Here is a 20,665-nt window from a genome sequence, read left to right on the forward strand (position 1 = left end):
CCTCCCCCCCCCACCAGCGCCCGCGCCTGCGCAGAGGCACCGCCCCGAAGTTTGTTGTGGTGCCGAGCGTCCCGGACGCTTGGGGCACCGGGTCGCGGTGCCACCATGGCGGTACGACAGGCGCTGGGCCGCGGCCTGCAGCTGGGTCGGGCCCTGCTGCTGCGCTTCACCGCCAAGCCTGGCTCGGCCTACGTCTGGGGGCGGCCCGAGCGGCCGGGCCCCGCGGCGGGCTGGGGCCGCGGAGAACGCCCCGGCCAGGCCGCGGGACCCGGGGCGCAGCGTCGCCGGCTCGGGCTCGGGCTCCCCGACCGCTACCGCTTCTTCCGCCAGTCGGTGGCCGGGCTGGCGGCGCGACTCCAGCGGCAGTTCGCGGTGCGGGCCCGGGGCGGCGCGGGCCCTTGCGGCCGGGCCGTCTTTCTGGCCTTCGGACTGGGCCTGGGCGTCATCGAGGAGAAGCAAGCGGAGGGTCGGCGGGCGGCGTCGGCCTGTCAGGAGATCCAGGTGAGCGCAGGCCCGAGGGCGGGGCTGGGAGTCACCTGCTGCCTGGGGCCATGCGGTCAAGCTCTACCTCTGTCCCAGCTGGAAATGCGTTGGACATCACCAGTTGAGGTTCATTTGCAGTGATACTGCACTCCTGATTTGGGGCCAGCACCTCACATGTTCCCTGCCTCAAATGGCATGTTCTGGAAGACATGCTGCTAGTTTTAGTGCCGGCTGCCCCATGGCTGATGGCTTTGTCTAAGTTTTCTAAAATGTACTGACAATTAAATCATGACACTTCTTTTCCAGAGATAGTTGTCATCCCCAGTTTATGGATGAGGAAAAGTACTCAGGTGAAGTAATTTGCTCGAAGTCACACAGCTATTAGCAGACAGTGCCCAAAGACTGACTCTCCAAAGCCTGTGCTTTTAACCTAAGCCTCCACAGTTTAGCCAGTCAGTGACATAGCTGAAGCCAAAGTAAAAACAATGAACAGCAGTAGAAAAAAGACCTAACAGTTTTCAGTTAACCTGTGTAAAGTTATCAGGAGTCACTGGATATGGGGGAGGGGAGGCTTTGTAAATGCTTAAAATAGCACAGAGACCTCTGTTTCTACTCAACCAAAATCTGTATTAGGCATTTCCAGACAAACAGAACCAATAGCATATGTTTATTAAAAAAAAAAAAGCGCGAGAGAGATTTATTTTAAGGAATTGGCTCTATAGTTGTGGAGGCTGGCAAATCCAAAATCTGCAGAGTAGTCAGGCAGGCAGGAGACCCAGGAAGAGCCACTATTGTGGCTCAGGTCTGAAGGCCATCTGCTGGCCCAATTCCCATTTCTTCCAGGTCGGTCAGTCTTCTGGGGTCTGAAACCACTCACGGAGTTAGCACAGTGCCCGTGTGGTACAGCGTAAGGCTGAGGTCGGGGAAGATGGAGTGACTTGCCCAAGGACACAGCTGTTTAAGGACTGGGCAGTGTCTCCCATGTTTCCTGGTTTCCAGCCCTTGTTCTAGTTCTTCTTACTCATCACCAGAGTGTCTCATATTTGAGCTCTGGCCAATTTGGGTGACAGGTGACACGTGGTCCAGTCCCCAGCTGCTGTCCTTGTCAGCAGTAGATGTGGAAAACAGTATGGCAGTTCCCCCAAAATTAAAAATAGAATTATCATTTGACCCAGGAGTTCCACTTCTGGGGATATGCCCCAAAGAACTGAAAGCAGGGACTTGAGCAGATGTTTGTACACCCATGTACATAGTGGCATTATTCACAATAGTCAGAAGCAACCCAGATGTCCATGGATGGATGAATGGGTAAACAGAGTATGGTATCTACATACAATGGAGTATTATTCAGCCTTGAAAAGAAGTTCTGACACATCCTACAACATGGATGAAATTTGAGGACATTATGCTAAGTGAAATAAGCCAGTCACGAGCAGAGATACTGTATGATTCCATTTACATGAGGTCCTTAGAGTAGTCAGATTCACAGAACAGAAAGTGGAATGCTACCAGGCACTGGAGGGAGGAAGGGAGTGGGCAGTTAGTGTTTAATGTGTTTGGAGTTTCAGTTTTGCCGGACGAAGAGAGTTCTGGAGGTAGATGGTGGTGATGGTTGCACAACCATGTGACTGTGCTTAGTGCCATTGACTATACATTTAAAAATGATTTAAGTAGTCCATTTTATGTTACATATATTTTAACATAATTTGTAAAAATAATTTTAAACCCCTGTACGTGAATGTTCATAGCAGTGTTATTCATAATAGCAAAATATTAAAACAACCCAAACATCCTTCGGCAGATGAACTGTTTAACTCTGGTACATCTGTACATAAATATTAAGTAATAACTAGGAATCAACTACTGATACAGTTAACAACCTAAATAAACCTCAAGGATATTATGCCTAGTGAAAAAAGTCAGTCCTCAAAGGGTACATGCTGTGTGATTTCATTTCTGTAATGTTCTGAAAATGATAAAACTATAGAGATGGGGAACAGATCAGTGGTTGCCAGAAGACAGGGGCGGGGTGGGGGCAGTGCAGATACAGAGGTGGCACGAAGGAGTTCTTCTGCAGTGATGGCACAGTTCTGAATCTTGATTGTGGTGGTGATTACACAAATCTGTACATGGGATCAGTTTGCATGGAGTTGGCAGTCTAGCAAGATGGCGGTGCCCAGGGCAGGGTTGGAGCCGGCTAAGAGAAGACTGGAAGGAGGTTGAAGGAAGAGTTTGGGGGCTTTAAGAGTCCCTGCACCTGGTGGCCCTGGTCTGGAACGGGGGGTACCGGTGGTATCCATGGCCCGGGCAGGGCGGTGGCCCCAGAAGGCAGTCAGAGGAAGGGGAGGTCGCTGCTCCAGTTCCTGGCTGACCACTCCTATGACGTGGAGGCCCTGAGAGAGTACCTGCTCCAAAAGCAGGTGTCAAAGGTGCACCAGAAAAATCGACCTTTCACCTACATCACGGGGCGATATGGCCCATACTTCGGGGGTGCCTATTACATCCTGAAGCAGGGAGGCACAGTCAAGTTTCAGGGCAAGGAGTGGATATGGTCAAATGAACATGGCCACTTCTCTCTTGAGTTCTTGAAGTTCCAGGCAGTGCCTCTGGAGGCTGCCGATGTCAGCGGCTGGGCTGCCGGCTACCACGGCCCGGACAGCCTCTGAACCTCCGCAGGCTGGACGTCTCGGACCTCCCTGCCGTGTCCAACCTGGCCCTCACTCGGATCTTGTTGGAGGAGATGCTGTCCAACTGCGAGATTCTGGGGGCTGACTGGGCTCAGGGCCTCAAGTTAGGGCCAGAGGAGCAGTCTCCAGACACAGCCAGCCTCATCCCTGCCTAGCCCTCGGCCCCCTCCCCATCAAGCTGGATCTCAGTGGACTCTGGGGAGTGTCTGACAGTTCTCCATACTTCTGTCTTCCATCTGGGTTCACTCAACGTGGGGGTCGGGGTGGGATGAGGGATGTGGCATGGCAGATCTGCAGGTCGGAGGGGAGAGCATGAGGTTGGGGTATTTATTCCCCACCTCAGGGGCTGTGGCTGGCTGCACCCCGTGCTGAAAGGTCACTGCTCCTATCATCCAGTGGGGCAGCTCTTCCCACACGCTTCTCTCCTGGGTTCCACCAGCCACCTCCTGCTGCTTCAGGCCGGGGGAGGTAAGCAGCCCCAGGGAGCTGCACCCCCCTGTGGTTTCCCAGCCCTGCCCACTACCATGTCCAAAGATTCTTCTCAAAGTATCCTTATTTGAGTATGCTGCCGTTTCCTGCCAGGACCCTGACTGATACGGAGGTGCTCCCGGCATATTTCAGGCCTGCTGCTTCCCCGTGTGAGCCAGCTCAGCCCACCACTCGCCGCAGCACCCCAGGCCTACGCTCACTAAATGCTGGCAGTGCCCTAAGTCCCACAGTGTTCCCGCTCACCAGTGTATTGACTCAGCTCCAAATTCAGCTTTCTTGTTGGCTCTGTGAAAATTGACCTGGGCCTTTGAAATAGTTTTCCTTTGCTAAGTGACAGGATAAGGTTTGTCAGTAGAGGGTCCAGGAGAGATTACAGGAGGAAAGGCTTTTGCTTCCTGGTTCCCCGCCCATGTGCTTGCTCTGCAGGCTCCTGGGCACCTGCATTGCATGCAGCCTCCCCAGCATGTGGCTCCTGAAGGGCCAGGTGGTCAGCAGCTTCCCCTGGAAACCGACCCCGTGGTTCCAAAGAGCAGTGCCTCCCTGCAAATGACTCTCCACCGGGATTTCCAGTACATGCCAAGGCACCTTACCAGTGAATCTCTTGTTATTTCAGTTTGCTGTTAAAATCAATTAATTCTTTATTTTTAAAAAATATTTTATTTATTTGCGGGGGAGGGGAGGGGAGGGCGTGCACAAGCCCGGGGAGCAGACTCCCTGCTGAGCAAGGAGCCTGATACGGGACTTGATCCCAGGACCCTGGAATCATAATCATGACCTGAGCCAAAGGCAGACCCTTAACCAGCTGAGCCGCCCAGGCGTCCCTCAGTTAATTCTTTATATTAAACTTCACCTATTAAAAAAAAGTTGCATAAAGCTGCACACACACACACACGAATGAATGCAGGTTTAAAAAGATGGTGAAAACTGAATAAGGTCTGTAGTTGACAGCAGTGTACCAGTTCACTGTCCTGGTTTTGATACTGAATTGCTGCTTTATAAAATGTCACCACGGGAGGAAACGGAAGGGACACAGGACGCTTTGTACTATTTTTTTTTTTTGCAACTTCTTGTGAGTCTAAATTATTTCAAAATTAAATCTTAAAAAAATATGTTTCATTCTCAAAGCCACGGTTGGTAAAGAATTACTCTACAGAACATTGCTTCTGCTCCGTGGAGTTTAGAAACTAGTTGGCAAGGCAAGATAGACTTTTCTTTCTTTTTTTTTTTTTTTAAGTTAGAAGTTCTCACCCAAGGTGTATTAGCTTATAGATGCCAGTGCTGTAGGAATCCTCCAGGACAGGTTGCTGTGGGCTGGATTGTGCAGGCTGGTTCTAGAGGAGGGAGGAGCTTCAGTTGGGACTTGAGGGATGAGTAGGGATGAGCCAGGCAGAGCAACTCCACAGAAACAGGTTCGGGGAGAGGGTTAGGGTTAGAGAGTTGTATGAAAGATAAGTATGGGTACTGCACAGTAGAGCCTGGTGAGAGCTTTCACAAATAGGAAGCGCCAGGCCAAGTTGCTGAATAAAAGTTAGGTGTTTGAGCAGAAGAGTGACATGTGAACGTGAAACCGGTAACCAAGGGGTTAATAGGACTACTAAGCACACCTGCAACTTTTTACCCAGACTTTCTCCACTTGGCTTTGAAATATCCCTGCCTCTCCTCCGCCAGGGAGGCAGATTTGAGGCTTCTTCCCCCATCTCCTGATTTGGTGGCCTCTCAAAAAAACCCCAAAAAACAAAAACCCTACCTTGCTGCACTGGCTGTCTCAGTGATTTTGCTGCAGGTCAGAGGGAGCGCTTAGCCTGTGGCTAGTCAGACCCCAGCCAGTACGGGGAATGCAGTGACCAGTCCGAGAGACTGCCTGGGCTCTTTCTCCTAGGGACCGTCCCAAGTCCCACCCCCCACTGGGCACTGCCAACCTTGGGCACCTAATTTAACTCTTGCAGCAAGGAAGCAGTTTTTGGCTTTGGTTTGGACATGGGTCTCTGGATGAGTCTTTCATGTGCAAGGCCACATGAGCTTATTTCCTCTTCCTGGTGGGTTGCCTCCAAATAGGGGGATTGGTGTGGATCTCTGAGCCTTGGCCTCCTCATCTGAGAGTTGACTAGGGAGCTGTTCCGTTCAGTAGGTGAAGCCCTGGCTTTGAGGGAGGAACCCGTGCTCAGAGGTACTCAGGGCTCCATTTGGTTTGTCTGTTGCTTCAGCTTTTGGTATTTTTGGACAAAACCAGCCATGTTCTAATTGGAAAATGGAAAGTGAATTTGATTCCCCAGTGCAGCCCAAACTTGGGCAGTCTTTGTTTTGTAACACTGCTTAATCATAATATTCATTAGACTGGAGAAAAATGCCCAATTAATGGAGCCATAAATTATGATATATTTGGAAATTGGGCCTTTAAGATTTTGTTTGCATCTTGTTTGTGTATTTGTGTGTCCATGTATGTATGTTGTAAATGTGAGATTTTTTTCCCTCTACCTCTGGATGGTGTTGCTAAAATTAATTTGTAGAAGAGCTCAGTTTAGTTGGTGTAAAGGCAAGTAGTTGTAAGAATTGGGCATTCCAGGGGCGCCTAGAATAAAAGTTAGGTGTTTGAGCAGAAGAGTTAAGCCTCTGCCTTTGGCTCAGGTTGTGATCTTGGGGTCCTGGGATCGAGCCCCGCAGGGAGTCTGCTTCTCCCTCTGTGCTCTCTCCTCTCTCTCTCTCTCTCTCTCTAATAAATAAAATCTTAAAAAAAAAAAAAGAATTGGGCATTCCAATACCAAGAAAAATACTTTCAAGTTCATATGATCTGGGAAACCATTCAATATTAAAGCTAATTTAAGGTTGTTGGTTTAATTACAATGGACATGTTTTTAAAGTTGCCAGTAGTAGAGGTAGAACTTTTGTTCTGCCTGTATTTACTGAAAGTCAGGTTCATGTTATAAAGTGTTAATGGATAATCTAAACATAATTGTTGAGAACAAACAGGTTTGTTTTTGGCTTCTATTAAGGGAAACAACTCTATGTAAGGAAAGTGTGACTGATTATTTAAAGAAGGAAAACTTAGGATAAAACCTGAATATAAGAAGAAAAGTTGTAGAAGATCTATGAGAAGGGAGTCTTTGGGAAGGAATTTTGTGGATGGTTAGGACCAAGATTATGGAGATTAGTCAAGCAGTTTATTAGGGAGTGATCCACAGCAGAGGAAGAGACCGATGGTTAAGAGAACAGGATCAGGCAGGGGTCAGGCAGTGATACAACATCAACAGAAGCCTCAGCCCATTCTCTGAGGAGTTCCAAAGACCGGATTACCCTTCAGAACCATCCGAAATTGGGGCAAACGGCTCAATTTTATATACTCCTATGAACAGTCATTGGATGGGGCCACCTAGGAAGAGCATGACCTCAGCAAGGCAGCTGTCTTCAGTCAGGGCCCTCCCTGATGACCACCGAGAGCTGAGGACTGTTGGCAATTCCCACAGCTGAAGGTCCTTCATTCCTGATGGAGATTCTGGCCAGCACATCCCAGCACCCACCACAAAGGCTCAGATCCATGCAGCGCCCTGGTTGGCCCTGTCTCAATGAGTATACGTCAACATGGGCCGTGACAGGGAGGGACAACATACTTTTTTTTAAAATTTCTTCTTGTTGGAATGAATGAGTTTTTACTCTCAGAAGTACATCAGTGTGGGACGCCTGGGTGGCTCAGTCGGTTGAGCATCTGCCTTCGGCTGGGGTCATGGTCCCAGGGTCCTGGGATCAAGTCCTGCATCAGGCTCATTGCTTAGCGGGGAGCCTGCTTTTCCCTTTACCTGCTGCTCCCCCTGCTTGCGCTCTCTCCCTCTCTAACAAATAAATAAATAAAATCTTAAAAAATGGGGAAAAAAGTACATCAATACAAGATTGGAATTTGGTTTTCCTATTAAAATGACCATTTTCTTAGTTACTGGTCTATTTTTTTTTTTAAGATTTTATTTATTTGTTGGAGAGAGGGGGAGCACAACAAGCAGGTGGAGTGGCAGGCAGAGGGAGAAGCAGGCTCCCCACTGAGCAAGGAGCCCGGTGCGGGACTCGACCCCAGGACCCTGGGATCATGACCTGAGCCGAAGGCAGATGCCCACTGTCTGAGCCACCCAGGCGTCCCATATTGGTCTACTCTTAATAAGAAATTACAAACAAAGCCTTTTTCTCTTTATCTTTAATCTTCCTAGAGGAAGTTTCCATGTTTTGTCTTTATTAGGTCTTTGATTACTTCAGACAGTTGAATCTTAATATTGAAAGAGCTAAGTTTTGCTCTTCAGAGAGCTCTTTTTGCCTTTGGACTCTTAATGCCACCTTGGTTAAATAGATAATTATTAAGTTTTGTAATGATCTGTCATCCTCTTTAGGCATGTGTTTTAAAACCTTATGATATTTTTGGGGCGCCTGGGTGGTTCAGTTGGTTGGGCAACTGCCTTCGGCTCAGGTCATGATCCCAGGGTCCTGGGATCGAGCCCCGCATCGGGCTCCCTGCTCGGCGGGAAGCCTGCTTCTCCCTCTCCCACTCCCCCTGCTTGTGTTCCCTCTCTCTCTGTCTCTCTCTCTCTGTCTCTCTCTCTCTCTCTCTCTCTCTGTCAATTAAATAAATAAAATCTTTAAAAAAAAAAAAAACCTTATGATATTTTTGACCAAATTCCCAAGATTCAACTTCTAAATGAAATCTTTTTATTAACGAGACTAGTTCATTTGGTATGTCATATTACATGGGAAACATCGTCAAATAAGTGGTGATAAACCTTAGATTATGTTATATAGGTGAATGCGATAGCCGTGATATGTCCTGGTATAATGTCGTCACTTATTCTAGTTATTGAAGCATTGTGTGTCACAGAAAAACCAGGGCCATTTTTGTGTCTTTTGTCATTTACAGTCATTGTTTTACTCTGATGCTGTTACAGATATGTTTCAGCTTCAAGGAGATTCGTGGAAAGGACTTTTGACAAGTACAGGTCTCTGATACCTTTAAAATTGTAAAACCAAATTGAGTTAAGAATTTCTGGAACTAACAGGAAAATTGCATTCAAGCAGAACAAGAATTAGTAACATGGGACTGAATGAATTGAGGAAAATGATTACTCTTGTTTGAAATGTTCCTGGTTCTTTAATGTTTGCTTTTCCAGATTTAAGGAAACTTTTTTTCTCTTAAGCTGTTATGACTTGCAGAAATTTGGTAAAATATTCCTTTGTAAACAGATATGAAACATTCATCTTTTTCTTCCCACCTGATCCCTCCAGATTGATTCAGAAACTCTCAGTATTATATATTCATGGCAATGTATATATTTGCATAAGTTCAGTAAGAATCTGCTTTTATGATAGGACACAGTTGGAAACACTGGTTATATTATCAAGGCTTTGGCTGGAATATCCTCTTTGAGGGTGACGTGCATAGACTCAGATATGACCAGTTTTAAGGAACTAAGGTTGACTTTATGGAGTTAGTGAAGCCCCTTGGAAAAATTAGCCTCGTACCTTGCTTATAGGGTTCCCAGCACCCTTACCAGGTGAATAAAGAAGGTCACTTCCTGGCAGGTGCAGGAACCTCTGGTTATTTTGGGAACCTCAAGAAGAGAGGAATTTACCCAAATCTATAGGTATTGCAGGCAAAGTCTGATGACAAGTATTACATGGCTTGGCTTCTTAGCCTTGAGAGACTATTAAAAGTTCGGTCTGAACTTCCTTATGAAAAGTTCCAGCAAAGCAGATTTTCTGTTTAAAAATAAAGCAAACCATATATGGCCAATCACTTTATTCTTGCAGCACTTATGTAAATAAATGGGCCAAGATTGTTAAAACTGGAGTCTTAATTTGGCTATCTTGGGTGGAAATGAGGGTGATTTTAGAAAGAGAAATCACACATTCGTGGAAGTTAGAGTAACTGTCTTTGGCTGTTTGTTGTTTGCCTCTAAAACTGGGCTGGATCCTGAATTCTGGTTTCCTCCAGTATCTGGTTATGATTTTCCAAACTAAAGTTTCCAATTTTCTCCCATTCCCTAAAGCTGCCCTTTCTCCTGAAGCCCTGCAAACTGAAGCTAGACAACTTGAAGTAGACTTCAGATATTTTAGAATTATTAGAGCTGTTTGGAACCCAAGAAGGCAGCTATTGTCTGCTGCCAAGGACACCAAAAATGGGACTGCTTGATTGCCCAAGGGAACAATCGGGCAGATCAAGGTGCCAGGCTGGCGGCCCACACACAGACTCCAAAACCCTTACTAGTGGCTCTAGTAGCAAAGACTTAACCAAACATCAACCCTAGTATTCCTCTGAAGGTCTAAGGAGAGCTGCCCCTCCGTAGCTCCTGAGAACCATCCAGAAGCTACCTGCCAAGCCCTTGCACAGAGAGCTCTCTCTGTAATCAGAAGCCTCCAACACTGTGCAGGGAGCTTGACAGGCAAGGTGGGCCAGCTGCAGAGGTGAGAAGTTTTGCAGTGTTCTCTGACTGCAGTGAAGGTACAGAGTTTGAGAAAAAATTATTCTGAATAATGGGAGAGAGAGGTAGCTTGGCCTAAGCCCAGGATGAGCAGTAAAACCCAATTTGGTTGTTTTTACTAGCTCTTGATCTTGTCAGTGAAGACCTTGCCTGGCTCTACCTCTCTCCTCCCCCACTGCCCTTGAGCCTTACTGGGCATCCTAGCTCATTGTGCGTGTTTTGTTCCTCACAGGCAATTTTTGCCCAGAAAAACAAGCTGCTGCCTGACCCTTTGGACACCAGACGCCAGCAGGGCTTCCAGCTGGAGGAGTATCTGATAGGGCAGTTCATTGGCAAGGGCTGCAGTGCTGCTGTGTATGAAGCCACCATGCCTGTGTTGCCCCAGAGCCTGGAGGTGGTGAAGAGCATCAGGCCTCTTCCAGGCAGAGGCCCGGGTGTCGTTCCACAAGAAGAGGAGCCAGCTTCCCAGGCCCCTGCCTTTCCCTTAGCCATCAAAATGATGTGGAATATCTCGGTGAGGAGGGGGCCTTTCATCTTTGAATTGGACATTTCTCAAAACACCAGGGGCGCCTGGGTAGCTCAGATGGCTAAGCGTCTGCTTTCGGCTCAGGTCGTGATCCCAGGTTCTGGGGTCCCGTGGGCTCCCTGCTTGGCGGGGTAGTCTGCCTCTCCCTCTGCTCGTGATCTCTCTCTCTCTCTCTCTCTCTCTCAAATAAATAAATAAAATCTTAAAAAAAAAAAAAAAAGGCAAGCCCCGGTCTTGGTGGACCTCCTAGTGCTTTTTCCCAGGAGGTAGACAGGTGGGCTCTCCATACCATGGGCGCCTGTGTAGTTAGGCTTCCTTGCCCTCTCATGCAAGAGTCTGAAGCAGTTTCAGACTGTAATGTCTGCCAATCACCTGAGGATCCGGTTAAAAGGCAGATTCTGGTCAGCTGGCCTGGGATGGGGGCTGGGATTCTGCCTTTCTAACCAGCTCCCAGGTGATGCCCATGCTTCTGGTGTGGTCCGCACACAGCAGCAGGTGCCTGAGCCCCTGGTTCCTTATGATCCAGTTAGCTCAGTTCGGGTCTGCCATTCCCACCATCCTCCCTCATTCGTTCCCCTGACCTGCCTCCCTGGAGAGGAGAGGCCACACACCTGTCCTTCAGACTCCCCTTTCAACCTCCCCTCCAGATCAAAGGGTTGTTTGTCACCTCCCTGCTCTCAACTCTGGGAGGATTCAGGCTTAGGGAAATTGAGTGTTCATGGCAGCTCATGCTGGACACTGAAGAATGCAGTTTCTGGTTTTGACCTGGGGGATGAAGGTTATTAGACTCTTGCCCTTCCGAGCTAGGTGCTTAGCTAACAAGTAGCCAAGGCCTTTGCCTGTGAAACAGCCAGGGTTGGCATCAAAACTTCCAGACGGGCATGCTGACTATCGCACATGCAAAAGCTAAATGACTCCTAGAGGGTTCCTAATGGATTCCACAGGATTGAAGAGACCTTTGTAATGAAATAAGGAAAATGGGTGCTTTTGCTCATCTTTGGTTCTTTGCCGTTGTTCCTTTTTACTGAGGGGCTGGGGAGGGTTGTCCTGTGATTCAGCACAACCTTATCCAGCGCAGATTTGTCCGGCTCTGCCTGTCTGCTGAAGGCAGCCTGCAAGGGGGAGTCTTAGGACCCAGTGGCCAGTTTGAGCCTGGTGGTGACCAGAGGCATTGATGGTAGGAAGAAAGGTCCCTCACCCTATCTTGCCATCTCTTCCTGCCCTGGGCACCCGAGCTGCCAATGAGATGTGATGTTGAAGCCCCCTGGGAGTTGGCCCAGATGGCATCTCTGCCTTCTCTCTCCCAGGAGAGAGTAGCTTGGCTTGCTATTTCAGAGAGTTTATCTTTTTTTTTTTTTAAGATTTTATTTATTTGAGAGAGCGTGAGCAGGGGCAGGAGCAGAGGGAGAGGGACAAGCAGACTCCGCACTGAGCAGGGATCCCAACGTGGGGCTCGATCCCAGGACCCTAAGATCATGACCTGAGCCACCCAAGCACCCCCAGAGAGTTTATCTTATCTCGAATTTCAAAACCAATTCTAGGAGTACCTGGCTGGTTCAGTCGGTGGAGCATGCAACTCTTGATTTTGGGGTGTGAGTTCAAGCCCCACCATTGCGTGTAGAGATTACTTAAAAATAAAATCTTCAGACAAACAGTTCTAGGCAGTAGCTGTCTGGTCCAGATTACAAGGAGGACTTGGACCTGCTCTGGTCTATATAGCCCTGAATTCATGATTGTATTCCAGGCAGGCTCCTCCAGTGAAGCCATCTGTAGGACGATGAGCCAGGAGCTAGTCCCAGCTAGTCGAGTGGCCTTGGGCGGGGAGTACGGAGCAGTCACTTACAGGTAAGCACTCATCTGCCCACCAGACTGGCTGTGAGTTCTCTGAGAGCAAAATCCTCACCTGTGTCCTCAGAGCGGTGTCTGACGGACACGTAATAGATAGTAAGTACTCACTGAGTGATGTAGTTAACGGTGGCTTTGTTGTTGTTGGATAATTCAGCTTGGGGAAGATTGCAGATCATCTGAAGATGCAGGTGGCCGATTCACACTTGGAGCAGAGAGAGGCTGTCCCAAAATGCCCAATTCAGAATGTTGGAAAATTGATCTGACTTCTGGTTGTTAAGTAATGCCCAGGGGGAACGCCACCCATCCATACCAGCTGAGCTCCATCCCCGGCACAGGCAACACTCATTCCAGTCTTGGCAGTGCCAAGAGCTTTAAAAAAAATGTGGCCCATTCTCAAGAGTTCTGTGTGCGGCAGAGGAACGAGACAGGTTGGGAGCAGAGGACAGGGTGGGAAGTGCTTAGAATCCTGGATGCTCGGTGCTGAGGGGAGCCCATTTGGAAAGGCCTCTCGAAGGGACCATCAGGGCTGCCTTTTGAAGATGAATAGGCACCACCTGGGCAGAGAGGTGGGCAGAGAGGCCACTCCACAGAGGGAAGAGGGGGCGGATGGCAGCCCGCGCTCCTAGCTCTTTGTAGGCACCGTGTCGGGCGGCGAAGATGAATGCCGCGCACGTGACACCGTGCGGTGCCATGCATGCGACAGTGTGCTCCCTCTCGTATTTGCAGACCACCGGGAAGAGCTGCGTCTTGGCAGCTTACTAGTGGGTGGTTTCTAGACCTAGTGCTGTCAGAAGGGGGAGGGCAGACACAGGGACTCGAGAAAGCACATGGAAAGCCGCTTCCGTGGTTTGGAAGGCTCTCGTGTGCCTGAGGGGCCGTGCAGGCGGACAGAGGCAGCTGCTCGGTGGGCTTGGTGTCCTCCTCTGCTCCTCAGCCCTTGGTAGGGAATGGCTGTTGCTCCGGGGGGGCTGTTTCCCTCCGGCGGCTCCGTGTGGGGCCTGCTGATGCCTCTGCTGCAGAGGTTGTACAGACCTCCCATCTGGAGTGCTCCCTGCCGGCCTCCAGCCCCTTCCCCTGCTTGCAGTTTTTTCATAGCGTTTATCACCATCTGACCTTAAATCATAGATGGCTTTGTCTATCCTGCCTCTCCCGTTGTACTGTGAGCACTCTGAGGGCAGGGCTCTCCTGTTTTGTTTGCTGTGTACCCCTACAGCTCAGTAAATGCCCGTCGAATGATCCCATGAATTTGACAGAAGGTCTAGTACCTAAAGTACGGATGCCATCAGTGACTCAGTCCCTGAGAGCACTCTGGGCATGTTTCCATCTAGTCTCTGCTCATCTGGGGCCTCAGGCTCGGCCCTTGTGATCTGCTCCTCCTACCTCTCCCACCCCATCTCTGACCTTGTCCCATTTACCCCCTTGTGCTCTACCGGGCTGAATTCATGCCGCCCTCCCCCAAATGCACCACGCTCCGCCATGCCTGTCTTCTGTACACGCAGTTAGCTCTCCTTGGGCTGCCCTCCCCACAGCCTCCTGCCCTGCTCGTCTCCGTTCAAACACACCCCCCCACACACGTACCTCGCACGGCCATACTCCCCCCGTGGGCTCCCACGACAAGCGGGCAGAGCTTTCCCCACCGTGACATGGACAGCCTCGAGCTATGATCCTGATTCTCCCACTGGCCCCACGGCCCAAGGCCAGGAACAACGCTTCAACTCCCTTGATTGCTTACAGGGGTGCACTCAGATGGACTCAAGAGAAAGAGCAGTAGGCCACACATGGACTGACTCCACAGAGCTCGGGAACTGAGGCCCATCTTAAGATGGGGGCGGGCATCTTGCTCCCTCGGTGTTGTCTTCATGTCTCTGGGCTTCTGCTCCATTCTCTGCTCTCTGCCACCCCAGTGTCCTTATTTCTTACCCCATAGCTCTTCCATGTCTGTGTGCCTTTGGTTTCTACATCTCTGGCTTCCCATGGCCCCAGTCAAGTCTCATGGCATCCTGCACCTTCAGCTGCATTGCTGACTGCTAAGTTACTACCATGTTTTTTTCACTGGTGCTCCTCAAAAAGAGAATTGAACTGACCCCCATCCCTTTTCCCACCAACCATTTGTATCTCAGATGTGACTGCAGGCTCCTTGCCCTGAGGCCAGGTGCCCGCCCAGTGAGAGTACGGGCTGAGGGGTGGGGCTGAGACATAGGCTGACTCACACCATCCAGAACACAGCCACTGTGCCTCACCCAGGCTGTGGGTGTGGGGCTCCCCAAGGAGGAGGGATGGACAGGCAGGTGACTAATGTACTACAGACTGCATCTGTGTCCGTTGTTCATTCATTCAGCAAAGGTTTTATGGGGTTTTTTTTTTTTAAGATCTTATTTATTTGAGAGAGCGTGAGAGAGAGAGCACAAGAGCAGGGGGAGGGGCAGAGGGAGAGGGAGAAGCAGACACCCTTCTGAGCAGGGAGCCAGATGCAGGGCTCCATCCCAGGATCTGGGGATCATGACCTGAGCCGAAGGCAGATGCTTAACCGACTGAGCCACCCAGGTGCCCCTCAATAAAGGTTTGAGCTCATACTACACTTTAAGGATTATGCTAGAACTTGCCATCAGAGATTCTAGGTCCTTTATGTAAGTATTAACCTTAAAACTTATGTTACTACCTTATTCCCTTTGGCAATTGAGATTGAGCCCAGAGAAGTAACCTGGCCTGGGGCTTACAGTAGCAGACCTGGAATTCAAACCACATAGTCTGATTCCAGTCTCTTAACCCCTGTGTTCTGCTGCATGGGATTGATGGATGGACAGATGGACGGACCAGCAGAGTCATCAAATGTGACAGGTCATTTTTATGGGTTTGTTTTTTCACTCTAACACCAGGTTCTGCACCTGACACATAGCAGATCTACAGTACATATTTGATAAATTTTAAAAAATGGGTGAATGTCAGTATTTATCATGGCATAATTATCTTTCCAACTGTTGTATCTGATACTGGACTCTCCCATTTGGCTGAAATAGAAGATCCAAGGGAGGTCCCAAGCAACTGGCCCCTCACCCCAACATCATCCGGGTCTTTCGTGCCTTCACCTCTCCTGTACCACTGCTGCCAGGGGCCCTGGTCAACTACCCTGATGTGCTGCCCCCACATCTTCACCCCGAAGGCCTGGGCCATGGGCGGACGCTCTTCCTCGTTATGAAGAAGTAAGTAGGAGCTGGTGGTGCCTCCGTGCACCTGGGGGCACGGGGTGGCAGGGAGAAGGACCCTCACCCATGCCGAGGGCATACTGTCCCAGAAAGTGGGGTCCCTTTGGAGTGACTTTTCATGAAACCAGAATCTCCTCTTCATTCAGAACCTGGTCCTCACTGGTGTTTTTAGTCCATTTGACTCTTGCCCCCTCTCTATGGCTTGCCTTACCAGTTGTGTAAAACCAGTTCTCCTCCCTAACCCTCTACACCTCCTGGCATTGCTGTCACTGGCATGAGGAAGGAGTATCTGTACCATTACTTCCATCATGTGGGGCCCCAGCTCTCCTTTCCTAACTTCAGGATAGTGGGTGGTAACAGAAAGAATACTCGGGGAAAAAGATCAAAAAACTTCAGGAAGAGGAAGGGCCATCATCCTAATAGTAAATAAGATGCTGGGGGACCACTGATGTGCGACAGCCAGAGGCCCTGTCACCCTCTCCACCAGCTACCCCTGTACACTGCGCCAGTACCTTCGTGAGAACACCCCAAGCCCCCGCCTCGCCACCGTGATGATCTTGCAGCTGCTGGAGGCGGTGGATCATCTGGTTCAACAGGGCGTCGCGCACAGAGACTTAAAATCTGACAACATTCTCGTGGAGTTGGATGCAGGTGGGTCCTGGCTGCACCTTCCCAGCCCCTCCAGGGGCACCAGACTTCGGGTCTGCAGACACTTAGGACCCTTCCAGTCCTTTTGGGTTTTATGTCCTATTAGAAGTTGTATCTTAATTTAGCTCTGTACCCAAGAGATGAGCAATCTCTCCTTCAAAATGGAGGCTTTCGTTCTCTTTGTGGGGCTTGTGGAATGATGGTTAATGGTCCCTGAGTTACTTTCTGTTGCTCACTTACAGAAAAAAAACCTCGGTGGTGGGAGTTTTCTCAAAGAAAAGAGAGGTAGACTTAGCTCAGTAGAAAAAAGAATTTTCAAACAGTGAGAGCTGTCCAAATGTAAGCCCAGCTGCCCCTGGAAATAATGAGTTCCCCAGTTCCCCACACAGGAAACACTGAAGTAGAGGCTGGATGGCCACTTAACCTGCGATATTGTAAAGGAGAGTCATAGATTGGGTAAATTTTGAGCTATAAGATTTAAAGTAATGTGCCATTAAATTGCTAGAGGAACTAGCTCTTTAAAGGAAGTCTGTGTGAATCCTTTTACAGATAACTAAATCCTAACGTACCTGTTTCTTAGGTTCGGACTTGGGGTTTCAAGTTCAGATCAAAGATCTTTGGGGCATAAGAGCTCTTAGAGCTAAGCGCCATCTACGGAGTAAACCAGGAGCAGCTCCTTCAGTCTTGGGATAGCTCCGATTACTGATCAGTTACATTGAGCCAAAATTCTATCCAGTTCTTTGCTTGAGGGCTGTGGTTTCCCCGGAAGCATCTTTGTGCTCCTGTAGCTGGCCTCCCATTGAGCGCTCTGGTGAGTGGCCAGCCGCTGCGTTCCTGGGCTGATACTGCGTCCCTGTTAGCCCCTCAGCCACACCTGTAGGGCTCCTGCGAAGGCCTCTCAGAGGAGAGAATCATCACTTACCTCTGCCCGTTCCTTCCCCAGATGGCTGCCCCTGGCTGGTGATCACAGACTTCGGTTGCTGCCTGGCTGACGAGCGCACCGGCCTGCAGCTGCCTTTCACCAGCTGGTACGTGGATCGGGGCGGAAACGGCTGCCTGATGGCTCCAGAGGTGAGTCCCGCCGGGCATGGCCTGTGCCGTCAGCACACTTCTCCATCTGGTTCCCGCTGACTGAGAGGATGAGACTCGCTACCTCATTACCTACTCAACACCTCTGTCTTTTCTGACCCTTAATTTGGCACAAGTCCCTTGCCCTGTCAATCTGGCCCTCCCTAATGTTTACAGGAGATGTGCGTTTTGTCAGCACAGAGTAGGCAGCCTAAGCAGATTCTTCTGGGTCTGAGCCACAGCTCACTCAAATCCTGGGTTCCTTGGGACGGGGTTCAGATTAGCCTGTGAGTCAGGTGCTGTGTAGGTACATGAATACGTTAGGAATGCCAGCAGCTTGAAGCTCACCTGTTGCTTTCCCAAGCAGGTGTCCACCGCCTGCCCTGGCCCCAAGGTGGTGATCGACTACAGCAAGGCGGATGCCTGGGCCGTCGGTGCGCTCGCCTACGAAATCTTCGGGCTCCCCAATCCCTTCTATGGCCAGGGCGGGGCCCACCTCGAAAGCCGCAGTTACCAGGAGGCTCAGCTGCCCGCACTGCCTGAGTCAGTGCCTCTAGATGCAAGACAGCTGGTGAGGTCACTGCTCCAGCGAGAGGCCAGCAAGGTAAGGCTGTCCCCAGGTTTGCAGGGATCGTGGAAGTTTATGTTCCATTGTAAAGATCAGGTTTGGGCAAGACTAGAGTGACAGATGGCTCCTCTTACAAAGATAAAGGCCAAGTACAGGAGTAGGGGAGCTGGCCAGCAAATTAGAATTCCAGCAGTGCAACTCTTCTTGGCTTCAGTGGCTTAAGTTACTTAGAAGAAGATCTGTTTTTTTTTTTTTAAGATTTTATTTATTCATTTGAGATACAGAGATACTGAGAGAGAGAAAGCATGAGCAGGGAGAGAGGCAGAGGGAGAGGGAGAAGCAGCCTCCTCGCTGAGCCAGGAGCCCGACGTGGGGCTCGATCCCAGACCCTGGGATCATGACCTGAGCCGAAGGCAGACGCTTAACCGTCTAAGCCACCCAGGCGCCCCGAAGAAGATCTATTTTTAAGAAATGTTTAATGGAGTTGTAGTTTATAGGAACAGTTGACACCTAATGAGACGGATGTGAAGACCTCTCCCAAGAGCAGATCTGAGCATTTCGAAATTAAAAAGGGAAAATAAAGGCTAGCCAGTTTGAAGCCGTGATTGGGCATGGCCGGTCCACAAAGGCAGACAGGGTTCAAGCTACTGTTCTACCGCTTCCTCCCACTGGGTGGCATGCTGGCAGGAGCCACAGCCCGTGCTCACTGCTACCAGTTTACGAAGTGATGAGAGGACCCCGCACTCCAGAGAGTGCCAGGACCCAGGCAGTTTGTGGGCCTTCCTTGATGGGGAGGCGATTTCAACAATGCAGGCTGCCCGGGGCACATGTGTACACCTGGAAAAGCCTGGAACGGGGTAGAGAGCATCCAGCAGATGTCAGGTGAGTGAATGGTATTATAGGAAGGAGAGACAAAGGGATGGACAAGAATTTGGTTGGGGCCAGAGAAGGGGAGACCCTAAAATAAGAATTCATTAACAAATCAGGTTTTGGGTTGAATGCTTCGCCAAGGATGTTCTAAGCTCCTGCTTCCCTGCCTGTTGCAGAGACCATCTGCCCGGGTAGCTGCTAACGTACTTCATTTAAGCCTCTGGGGTGAACATACTCTAGCCCTGAAGAATCTAAAACTAGACAAGATGATTGGCTGGCTCCTTCAGCAGTCAGCGGCCACTCTGCTGGCTGATAGGCTTACAGAGAAGAGCTGTGTGGAAACCAAGATGAAGATGTTATTTCTGGCCAACCTGGAGTATGAAGTGCTGTGCGAGGCAGCCCTGCTCCTCTTCTCCTGGAGAGCAGCCCTGTGAGGGCTCTGCTGTCACTGGCGTATCACTAAAAGAACTTCACAACGTGTGTGGTGCTGGTCTGCGAGGGCTGTGGGCAGGCTCCCAGGCCGAGGGCGGGCGGCGCTAGAAAAGGCCTCAGGCTTGGCAGCTAGAAGGAACAGCTGGTGGCAAAGGTCATGGTCTGTAGCTACTAACTCACGCGAGCTGTGCGATTCTTAGGTGCGTCGTGTAACCTGCGTGAGGCTCTCACCTGTGCTGTGAGAACTGGACCAGAGCCGAGCCAGAGGGGCTGGCAGACTCTCTGCACAGGGCTTGTGGTCAGTAGTCCAGCTGTCACGGCTACTCCACTGTTGTTAGAGCACAAAAGCAGTCCGAAATGCGTAAATATACTGAAATTTGAATTTCATATGTCACTAAATATTCGTCTAAATTTTTTTTCAACTATTTAAAAACCTGAAAACCACTTTTGGCCTGCAGGCCAGACTGACCAGGCCATGGTTTGCCAACCCCTGGTCTAGATGAATCCAAAGGGCCTAACTCTAAAAAGAAATGATAATTAATCACTAGGCCCCCTGTGTGTAAGTGCTAACAATGTGTAAGATCGGAGTACAAATCAAGAGTGAGTTCAGCAGGTGAAAAGAGGGTCTGGAACTGGTTAACTGTGGGCCAAAAAGCCCTACCCGCCTCCCAGACCTCTGCAAAGTCCATGGCTGAGCAGATCTGTTAGAGGAGGGTCCAGGCAGCATAGGACTCCAGGAATGAACTCTGGCTTGTTTGAAAGTGGCAGCCAGGACCTCGGTCTGCATGTTTTCTGAACTGGATGCTGTATTTGATCAGTATATTCAGGTATCAGAATGAAGACACAGCCAGCAAGGCCTGGAAAGCTCGGGGGTGTCTCTAAGGAAGCACTTCTGCACAGCTTCCTCCAGCTTCTGAATCAAGTCTAACAGCTAGAAGCAATGATGAAATGGAAATTAACAGTGTGTTGTTTTACTTGCTGATTGGCCTTTTGACTAGCATTTCTTACGGGAATTGTGAAGAATTAAATGCACATTTACAACTGAACACATATTTGCTTTGAATTGAATATGTGGCTTTAAGAGTGATTCTTACACCCTAATAAAGACAAGAAAATTCTGTGAGTAGAGATCAACAGTGGGGAAGGGATTTCACATTAATTTTACACATGCTTTTTAGAAATCAACTACTGCTTAAAGCAAGGTGAACATACATGTCAACTCTATAATCCTATTGGAAAGTCAAACACCTTGGTGTATTACTAACCATGTCCTCTCCCTCAAAGTTCTAGGATTTCGTGTTTAAGGGAAATGCAGTCCAGGGTCAGCAACGCTGTTTTGTGTCTCACCATTACTGCACAGCATCCCCACCACAGCAAAGCACACAGGGGCCAGA

At 49.5% G+C, this 20,665-nt stretch overlaps 1 protein-coding gene and 1 pseudogene across 1 annotated transcript; both read left to right on the top strand.

Annotated features, from left to right (window-relative positions):
• The first annotated feature begins 45 nt into the window (after positions 1-45).
• Positions 46-20,391, top strand: PINK1 (PTEN induced kinase 1). Its single transcript, XM_027573269.2, has 8 exons — positions 46-501; positions 10,341-10,622; positions 12,379-12,479; positions 15,500-15,682; positions 16,173-16,336; positions 17,277-17,404; positions 17,769-18,005; positions 19,016-20,391. The coding sequence occupies exons 1-8, from the start codon at positions 106-108 to the stop codon at positions 19,271-19,273; spliced, it is 1,749 nt and encodes a 582-aa protein (XP_027429070.2). The 5' UTR covers positions 46-105; the 3' UTR covers positions 19,274-20,391.
• LOC113916063 lies at positions 812-3,278 on the top strand (annotated as a pseudogene).
• Positions 20,392-20,665: the final 274 nt, after the last annotated feature.

This window comes from Zalophus californianus, chromosome 4 (assembly GCF_009762305.2).
Source record: "Zalophus californianus isolate mZalCal1 chromosome 4, mZalCal1.pri.v2, whole genome shotgun sequence".
In the NCBI taxonomy this organism is placed as follows: domain Eukaryota; kingdom Metazoa; phylum Chordata; class Mammalia; order Carnivora; family Otariidae; genus Zalophus; species Zalophus californianus.

Excerpts from the sequence above, each read along its gene's own strand:
- PINK1 (XM_027573269.2), top strand. The coding sequence starts at position 106 with ATGGCGGTACGACAGGCGCTGGGCCGCGGCCTGCAGCTGGGTCGGGCC. Across the intron at positions 10,623-12,378 it reads AAATGATGTGGAATATCTCG|GCAGGCTCCTCCAGTGAAGC; the intron begins GTGAGGAGGGGG and ends ATTGTATTCCAG. Across the intron at positions 16,337-17,276 it reads TCTCGTGGAGTTGGATGCAG|ATGGCTGCCCCTGGCTGGTG; the intron begins GTGGGTCCTGGC and ends TTCCTTCCCCAG.